The sequence below is a fragment of the Lipotes vexillifer genome, unplaced genomic scaffold (assembly GCF_000442215.2).
Source record: "Lipotes vexillifer unplaced genomic scaffold, Lipotes_vexillifer_v1.1 scaffold545, whole genome shotgun sequence".
NCBI lineage: Eukaryota > Metazoa > Chordata > Mammalia > Artiodactyla > Lipotidae > Lipotes > Lipotes vexillifer.
This window is the reverse complement of record NW_006779129.1, coordinates 1734883-1744552: the sequence shown is the minus strand read 5'-3', so window position 1 is coordinate 1744552 and position 9670 is coordinate 1734883. Positions and strand designations below refer to the sequence as shown.

At 59.7% G+C, this 9670-nt stretch overlaps 1 protein-coding gene across 1 annotated transcript; it reads left to right on the top strand.

The window, feature by feature from the left end:
• Positions 1 to 671: 671 nt before the first annotated feature.
• On the top strand, positions 672 to 1450 carry LRRC3 (leucine rich repeat containing 3). The gene has a single exon (XM_007452491.1). The coding sequence runs from the start codon at positions 673 to 675 to the stop codon at positions 1444 to 1446; it is 774 nt and encodes a 257-aa protein (XP_007452553.1). The 5' UTR covers position 672; the 3' UTR covers positions 1447 to 1450.
• The last annotated feature ends 8220 nt before the right edge of the window (positions 1451 to 9670 follow it).

Genomic DNA, 9670 nt, shown 5'->3' with positions numbered 1-9670 from the left:
GGTGCGGGTGGCTGTTCCCATTAGGGCCGACAGAGAAGAGCTTTAATGTTATAATTGTCAAAGGGATTGTCACAATTAGCAAAGCGCTGAGCTTCTGACAGCAGCCTAGCCCCGCGGGGATGAGGGTGCCGGCTTGGTTCGCAGCGGTGGCCGGCGGTCGCCCCTGCATTCCAGTTTCTTATGAAAACTCTGCAGCCCAGGCTTCCTGCTTTCCAGCCCTGAGTAGCTAGGGGGGGTGGACTCCCATCACCCCGTGCTGTCGAAGCCCCTGACCCCCAAGGTGTGCGGTGGGTGTGTCCAGGGCAGGGTGGCAGTGTTCTCGGTCAGCTTTGCTGGGCACCACCCCCAGCCAGCAGTCAGCACAGCCTTACTCTTCTGGGTGGCAGTGGGAATCTCCAGGAGTAAGTCACAGAGACACCCCCCCCCCCGGTCAAGTGTGTCCGTTTGGCTGTGACATCTCCCCCGAAGTCAAAGTGTGCCCCCGGGTCCCCAGCCAGGCCACGGCCGGCGATGCTGACTGCTCCTCTCTTTTAGGACCGAAAGAGAACCTCCTGGCACGTGAGGAAACACTGTCTGTGTGGGATGGTCCCCTCCGCAGCGGCCCCGGGGAGCGGGGAAGCGTGTAGACCGCGGCACTGAGAGCAGCGTGCCGTCTGTCCGCAGGTGGTCAGGATGGGCCCCGTGGGCAAACAGGGCCCGTCCTCCCTGCCAGTCCCCATGGGAGGCTCTTGCCTACTGCTTCTCTTCTGCCTGCGGTTGGGCGCCTCTTGCCCGCAGAGCTGCCAGTGCCCTGACCATGCCGGGGCCGTGGCCGTCCATTGCAGCGGGAGGGGCCTGCAGGAGATCCCCAAGGACATCCCCACTGACGCTGTGCTCCTGAAGCTTGATGCCAACAAGATCGCCCGCATCCCCAACGGAGCCTTCCAGCACCTGAACCAGCTGAGAGAGCTGGACTTGTCTCAGAACACCATCGAGAACATCGGCCCCGCCGCCTTCTCGGGCCTGGCCGGGGGCCTGCGGCTGCTGGACCTGTCTCACAATCGCATCCGCAGGATTCCTAAGGACGCGCTGGGCAAGCTCAGCGCCAAGATACGCCTGTCCCACAACCCCCTGCACTGCGAGTGCGCCCTGCAGGAGGCCCTGTGGGAGCTGAAGCTGGACCCTGACTCGGTGGACGAGATCGCCTGCCACACCTCGGTGCAGGAGGAATACGTGGGGAAGCCACTGATCCAGGCTCTCGACTCTGGCGTCAGCTTCTGCAGCGTCCACCACAAGACCACCGATGTGGCCATGCTGCTCACCATGTTCGGCTGGTTCGCCATGGTGATCACCTACGTTGTGTACTACGTGCGCCAGAACCAGGAGGATGCCAGGAGGCACCTGGAGTACCTGAAGTCCCTGCCCAGCACTCCTGTGTCCAAGGACCCCATCAGCCCTGCGCCCTAGTGCCCAATGGCTCGAGCAGGCCGAGGCCCACCTGTCTCCCGTCACTCTTGTAGCAGATGGTGACTGAGTCCCGCCTTTGATGTTCCCCCAGGGAGGGTGACACGGCTGCTTCTGTCCAGTGTTTCGCTCTGACAGAGCACTTGCCACAGGACACCTTCAGGTCAGGCAATTCTACCATCAGACCCACTGACAGATGGGGACACGGGCTCAGAGAAATGGAAGGTCGCGGACAGGAAGTGATCCAGCTGGGATGTAAAACCAGGCCGTCCATCCTGAGACGTCCCTTCCTCTCTGGGAGCCTGCCCCACGGGGCGCCCGCCTCTGAGCCCCCAGCACTCAGAGAAGAAAGGGTGCGTGCCCATGAGTGAGGCTCCCCGAGGAGGTTGGGTGCACTTTGTTGGTTGTAGGCACAGGTCGTCCTACCCCATGGAACTGGTTTGCCTTTGCTTCCCCAGCATTTCCTGAGCACCTCTGACCACAGGGCTCTTTCCACAGCCAAGTGGTAGAGACCGGATTTTTCTCGGGAGATAAGTGGAACATGTAACCTTTGAGCAACTCTGTCAACTTTGTTTATTCTCAGAATGTTTGTTAAGAGTAACACTTGTACCAAAATTTCAGTCCAGTGAGAAGGGAAAAAAAAAAACAAAAAAACCCAAAACCAAAAAAATTAAACCATGGAGAGAAACCTGAGGAAGGTCCATAGCTCCTCAGGGGCCGCGTTAGCAGCCAGAGAAGCGTGGCCGTCCCCGATTCCCGCTCCTGCGGCTGTGCCCCACCCCAGGGAGCCTGTAGTCTTGGGTCGCTCCATGCCTTGCTTTTCTACTCGCTAAGCAGCTCCTTTCCAGTGGATGGGAGGACCGACCTCTGATGTTTCAGGGCTGTTCAACAGGTTGCTTCGTTTCCTCCAGCGACAGGGACTCTCTCTCCTTTTCAGCTTTGCTGACAGGACTCTCAGTGCTACTTTACTGCTCAGTTTTCTTACCTAATTCATGTTCAGGGTAGACTTTACCTCCACCTGTATAATGCTGATGTCTTTCCGGTTTCTTTTTCACGGTCGTTTTGATGAGTGTTTATATTTTAAACTACTGCAAATATTTTGGGGGTTTCAAGTTAGGGGCACATTGCTCATGGATCTAAGGTATAAAGGACAGATGCTTAGAAAGGGTAAGGGTCGAGGGAGCTTTGTACTCGGAAGGTGTCATGTGACTGGCAGTGAGGCCTGTCACCCGGACGGTGCCTTTTATTTTATTTTATGTCATTTACGCGTTGATGCAGTGCGTCATGATTTTTCAGTTGTGGTGCGTTAAAAAACAGCCAACAGGTGCCGCTACCCTCCCACACCCCAGCGCCGCGCCTGCGGTCACCGGGGGCACAGCACGCACAGTGTGAACCGGGGGCTCTGTGCTCTGAGCGTGGGGTGGGCCCTTCTCTGCCCACCGCCCATACCAGGGTGCAGGAGTGGGGGGCAGGGCTCAGATGAGGCTGCGAATGGTGCCGGGGTCCTCAGGAAACCAACAGCCCACCCACCCTTCCAGTGGGAACTAAAAAAGCCAAGCAACCAGCCTGGGTGCCGGTCCACTCGTGAGACAAACGCCATGGGAGCAGGTACGTGTGGCCGCCGGCTGACCAGCGGGACACGGGCTGTGTGGGTGAATTGGGTCCCCCTTCCCCATGCATCCCGGGGAGCACACAGTGGGGAGAGGGGTCCCGCCGCACAAGGAGCCGTCACCTGGCGGGTTTGCCCGATGGACGTGACCCTGAGTCCCTGGGTCAGGCGAAGAGAGCAGACCGAGGCCTGGATGGAGGTGGGGGCAGATGTCAGGGTCTTGCTGTCGCGGCTCGTGTCCCATAGGTGCCAGCCTATGGGGGGCCCTTTCCTTGCTGCCAGGGAACTCTTCATTTGCTCTTACACAGAACCAGCCCAGAGCCTGATGCCAGCCAGATGCTCTTCTGGGGGCGCACGGGGAGTAAGTGGGGCTTCTTTCCCCCCAGCCTTTGCTGGTACCCAGCGCCCAGCCAGCCTTCCCCCTGGTGTGGGCCTGCCGGGCTCCTGTTCTGCCCTGCTGGGAAGAGGAAGTGGGCCCAGGAGACCAGAGCACACCCGAGGGCCCACCCCCTCTCATCCTGGGCCCAGAGTCAGGGCGCTGCCGGGCCCCCCTGGCCTTTCTGGCCTCCTCGCCCCTCGTGGGGTCTCCCCGGAGAGCATACCTCCCTCCCAAGACCAGCAGGACCCCAGCTCCAGGACCCGGAAGCTCCTCCCTGCTCATGGCAGCTCCCAGCCCTGGTGTCTGGGAGCCCAGCCCTCCCCTTGCCCTTTCCCCCTCCTCCTTTTCTCTGTCTTCCTCTCCCCTCCCCTAAGGGACTACTGAAGGCAACGCCCTGCCTGGCCGCACCCGGTTCCTTGCTGCCCTGTGGGAGTGCAGACGCCCAGCCCCAGCCCCGTGGGCCCCTCGGGCTGACCCTCCAACTCCAGCCCAGCACCGATGGGCCGGCATGAGCCAGCATCTGCTGTCTTCTAGTTCTGTGGAGGCCGGGGTCAAGCCGGGCCCATAGAGGGGACCCGTGTTGACAGTGGTGGGGACACAGCAAAGGGGGTGCCTCAGTCGGGGGGCAGTGGGTGGCGCCTTTGTGGGACATGGGTGGCCCCTGGCTGTCATCGCAGTCCAGGTGAGAGGCCTCAAAGAGCTGCATGCGCACAGCCCCGCTTCTGCAAAGCCCCTCCTGCCTGCGGAGGCAGCACTTCACAGGGTCTGGGGGTCAGGGTGGGATGACTTTGGGGCTCCCTATGGGGCACAGGGGCGGTGTGAGTGGACCGTCCTGACAGCCACCCAGCTGGGCCTCTCATCCTTCCCATGGGGGCCAGCGGGGAGGGGAGGGGCAGTGAGGGGCTCATGGACCACTCGGGAGCCCGGTCCCCCTGCCCAGCCGCTCTGGGCCGGGGTGAGACTGCTTGCTCTCTCGGTCCCTGGCCTCACCATGGACAGTCCCCTTGGAAACCAGAGCCCCACCCCTGATCCTGACCCTAGGAGGGGACACCCTACACTCACAGCCTCCTGACACCCCACCTCCTTTCCTCTTTGGACTTTGGGGCCCCCAGACACCCACAGTTGCTCCCTTGGGTGGTCCAGCATTGGGGGATGAGCAGGCATACTGCTGAGCCCCCAGCAGAGCCATCCCGACGCACAGAGGCTGTCCCTGGTGGGCTGCACCTCAGGCCCCTCCTCGAGGTCGGCTGCAAGGCTGTAGGAGGGCCTCGAGGCTGGGGCTGGGAGGATGCCTGAAATGGTTCGTCTGCGGGAAGGGCCCCGGTGCTGGAACCAGGGACTGCCCCCCACCTTGGGGACCCGGTCCCTCAGTCCCCCTGCAGGGAGGATGGACGACAGTTTTAAATTGGACGCGGGACTGGGGTTAAACCTGGTTGTGTTTTTCTTAAAGGAAAGTTGCTCCAGGGAGGAGGTGGGGCAGAGGGGAGGGGATAAAGGCGGGGGGCTGGACAGCCCTGTGCCGGGTGCTCCCCAGCCTCCCTTGCAGCCCGTTGTCCAAGATGCGTTTGCACAAGACTTGGGTCCTGGACTAAGTTCCCTGGGGAGGAGGTGCTGCAGACTGTGGAGGAGATGGAATGTTCTGGACTCGTGGCAGCTCCCCCCGCGCCATGGCAGAAGCCTGGGGAGGTTTCTGGAGTCGTCTTTCCTGGAGGCTTGGTCCCAAACCCCATTCTACTGTCCTCCCCACCTACCATCTGCGAATCCTCAATAAACCTTTGTGCTTAAGTCCACTGTGGAGTGGGCTCTGTTAATCTGTGGCTCTGCAACCCCAACCGGGCCGGACCTGCCCTTGCTGCCTACCATGCCGTGTTGTGGAGCCGCCAGCACTGCAAACCCACGGCTAGAAGAGCTGGGCCAGGGATGGGGTGCAGGGGGTGCTGGGCCTGCCTGGAGTGGCTCGAACAGGCTCGTGATGGCTGATTGTCAGGTTTTGAGGAATTTTGTGAGTCGGTCGACACCGTGATGGCAGCTTGAGGTTGTCCATGGGAGAGTCTTTACTTCAAGGCCATTGACAGCAGCTACAATTGAGACTCCCTCTCCTGCCCCGAGAAGGCTGTTGGCCATTTGGAGGTTGTTAGCACTGCTGCTGGGGTCCCTCAGGGACACCACGTGGCACCCGGTGAGCCAGTCCTGCTTTCACGTCACCTCGCCCTTCAGGTCAGTTCTGGGGGCAGAGCAGTGGCCCCCCAGGATGTCCAGGTGCTAATCCCGGGAGCCTGTGAAGATCAGAAATGGGCCACCAGCCAAGGAATGCAGGAAGGAGTGCAGGAAGCCCCTAGAAGCTGGAAGAGGCAGGGAATGGGTTCTCTTTTGGAGCCTCTGGAAGGAAACAGACCTGCACACCTTGGTTTCAGCCCAGTGAGACCCGTTTTGGACTTCTGACCTCTAGCATTTTAAGAAAATATACTGGGGGCTTCCCTGGTGACTCAGTGGTTGAGAGTCCGCCTGCCGATGCAGGGGACGCGGGTTCGTGCCCCGGTGCGGGAAGATCCCACGTGCCGCGGAGCGGCTGGGCCCGTGAGCCATGGCCGCTGAGCCTGCGCGTCTGGAGCCTGTGCTCCGCAACGGGAGAGGCCACAACAGTGAGAGGCCCGCGTACCACAAAAATAAATAAATAAATAAATAAAAAATAAATAAATTGGTATTGTTTAGGCCACTAAGTGTGTGGTCCTTTGTTACAGCAGCTTCAGGGAACTAATAGTCTCCCCACTTTGAGAGCGGCTGCTGTGCTTGGAGCAGATGGCCGTCTGAGCTCCATGGCCACCCTGCTCGTCCTCACTGAGTCCCAGTTCCTGGGGTCAGTACGTGTTTAATGCCTTGGCCGAATGACCAAGAGTGACCTCAGGAGCTCACTTCACCTGTTGGCCTTACTCCCTTCCCTGCAAGATGGGAGCTACCCTCCCAGACGAAGGGCCATAGTGCGGGGGCCACAGCAGGGCTGGAACTCCGAGCCCGCCGGCTTCCACGGTCCCCACACACAGGCATACTACACACCTACAGTGTGCACACACGTGCACGCACACACTCATGCACATGTACACACGTGCTCACCCAGACACACACACCCACGCTCACTACACATGCACACACACCCACCAGGCAAGCCCACAGGTGCACGCATTCACGCTCACACAGGGCCATACACTGGACACTTGCCCCCACCAGCAGATGTGCCCACAAAGTGTGTATGTACAGACTCGCACACACATGCACACACGCGTGCACACGCACTCATTCCTCCTTTGCCCAGGGGACGTCTGGGGGCCCTGCTCAGCCTCGCCCCCCCCAGGCTAGGGAGAGAGATGAGGCCTTGCCAACCCCTAACTGGGGGCCCTGAGGGCAGATGTTGGGGGACCCCCTGAGGGCCAGGCTGGGCGCAGCATCTTGAGGAGGCCGTGTGTCAGGAGGGACAGCTCTTCAGGGGCAGCAGCTTGGACCCGGCCTGGAGGAAGGGCCTCTGGGTGGGTGCCCGGGCCTGGAGTTGGTGAGGGTGGGCCGGGGGCGGGCTGCACACGGGGGACCGCACAGAGGCCGTGCTGACTGATGGGGATGAGATCGGGCTCAGCGGCAGCCAAGCTGCACAGCCTTGTAGGAACCAGGCATGGAAATCTGCGCTCAGGCCCCCAGGTGGGCCCAGGGCAGGCTGCCTGCTGGAAAGGGGCAGCGGCCACGAGGGCACGTGGACGGCACATGGCCCCGGGCGGGGCGCCTCAGCGGGTTCTCACGGGGAGCGCCGGGCAGGGCACCTCAGCGGATTCTCACGGGGGCCTGGCTCGGTCGGGAATGTTTTCGTTTTCAGACAAGAAACCCAAGATTCCGAGGTCCAGGGGGAGAAATGGCGGATGCAGGAGTTGGCTTGTTGCGGGCAGAGTGGGGCTGGAATCTGGGCCTTCTGACACCCAGGCCTGGAAGTCCTCATCTGGGCCCTGGAGTGTTGTCAAAACAAAGAGACAAGTCCCGGGCTTAGCCCCAGATTGAAGAATGGCCAGAGCTGGAGGCAGAGCAGAGCCCGGCCTCATGGGTCCCGCCCTGCATGCAGCCGTGCCGGCCAGGAGCGGAGATGCCCTCATTGGGACCCAGGTGTGCCAGGGTCTGCATCTGTAACCACGGCAACAACACTGGACAGAAAGAGGGCAGGCGCATGGTTGACTCAGCTGTCAGAAGCAGCCACACACCTGCCTGGAGTTCTGTGCAAGGCGAGATGGAGAGACAAGCCCACCGGCTGACCTTCCCTCTGTGCCCAACTGCTCTTGGGGAGGAGGGGGCCTTTGAAGGAAGGGCTTCAGAAGCAGCAGAGACAGAAGCAGCCTGGGAGTAGATGGAGAGTGGCCACCAGGCTAGGGTGCTGACCCCAGAGCCCATGTTGACGGCTGACCCTTACTTATGAACGGGGAAACTGAGGCACCGAGTGCTGAGAGCACTTGCCCAAGGTCGTGCAAGATGCCGTGCTCCCAGCTGGGGCGTGACCAGGCTGCTGGGCAGCGGGGGGCAGCAGAGAGACGTCCGGCAGCGGCCCATGAAGCCTCCGCAGCCGGGCAGTGACATCGGGGCAGTTAAGATACAGAGAAAATCCCAAAAGAGCACATTTATGTAAACATATGACCACAGTCACTGGATTTGTAGCTGTGGCAGGTGTGGCTCTCAGAGCAGTCAGGACACTGAGCTGTCACCTGTTCAAAGTCCCTTATCTCATCAAGTCATACCTGACTCCCAGCGCCTAGCCAGCCCGGGGCAGGGACCCCACAGGAACGTTCACCATGGCTCTGCACCCTCCTCCCACTTCCGCCTGCCCTGCCGCACACACGCACACGCAGACCTTCGGAAGGGCGGCGATGAGGGCCTGGAGGCCTCTCTGGGCGGGGTCACCTCTACGCTGGAATTCTCTGAGGGGCCTGTTGTCTGAGGCGGTGTGCAGAGTGGGCACCCGGGCCCTGACCCAGGCACCCCGGCACAGCTCTGAGCGGCTGCCCCTGCCAGGCCCCACCAGGGCGGCCCCTCCGCCCGCACAGGTGAGCTGGAAGCAGCCCCCTTGGGCTGTCCTGCTCCCCAGAGCCCTTGGCACCCCCCGCTGTCTCGGCTCAGCTGGCATTTCCCCTGTGCCCACCGCAGGGCAGCAGCCAGGGAGGGCCTTGCTTGGCCGGAAGGACCGGGTCCTGCTGTCTCTCTGGGGGGTGGTTATCATCCGAGGTTAGTGGTGTTGCCAGGGGATAGCCCAGCTTATGGTCAGCAGGACCCAGTTCCCCTCCAGGCTCCCCTGGGCTTAGCGGTCTCGCAGGGGTCACTGGATCAAGGGCGTGGAGTGGACGCCAACCCTCCCGTCCTTGTCGCAGGCTGAGAAGTCGCCTTGGAGTCAGAGCCTGTCAGTCTGGACGTCACAGTAATGAGGACACCAAGACTGAGGTTTTCCAAGCCAGTAACTTGCAAACGGAAGAACTGCTTTGCTCAGTTTTCAACTGTTTAGCAGCCCCAAGAGAAGGACCCGGGCAGGTCCTGGTCACCGCGCCGGCCCCGGAGCACCTGGGGTTGTGACATCCGCTCGATGACGTGTGGGCGTAGCTCACCCATTTAGTCTGTTTTGCACCGTTTGGATTTCTCCCGCTGGCAATGTTTGCTCTTGTCCGTGTGGGGCGTCGGGTTTGTACTGGTCTGTAAAGCCTCCTCACACGTTCAAAGTACTGACCGTCTGAGTGACTCCAGTCCTGATGTTTCCTCAGTTTGTGCTGGCATTTCTACTTATTTATATTTTTAAAAGACACAACGTTATGTGTTTGACAAAGATATAAACTGTATCTCTTTACCTCTATCTTCCCTTTTCATTGGCTTCATTTACTTCCATTGTTTTTACTTTTAGAAAATTTCCCTCCAAAGAGCAAAAGAAATTCTATTCCAGACTCTTTTTATTTCCAACATCTATAACTTTAACTTTTCCATATTATGCTAAGACCAGGTTGAATTGTTTAATTTTAGTATAATTCATACTGGACTCCAAGCTTTCCCTCACTTTTTCAAACTATTTTTACCTATTGATTCTTTGAGATGTTCGGTGGAGCTTCATTAATTAAAAAGGGCAGCTTTGGGATTTTGATTGGCATCACATAAAAACTGCATTGGAACTTGGGAAATTTTGACAATGTTAGGATATCAATTTGAGGATTTGTCCAAATCTTCATCTGTCTCCC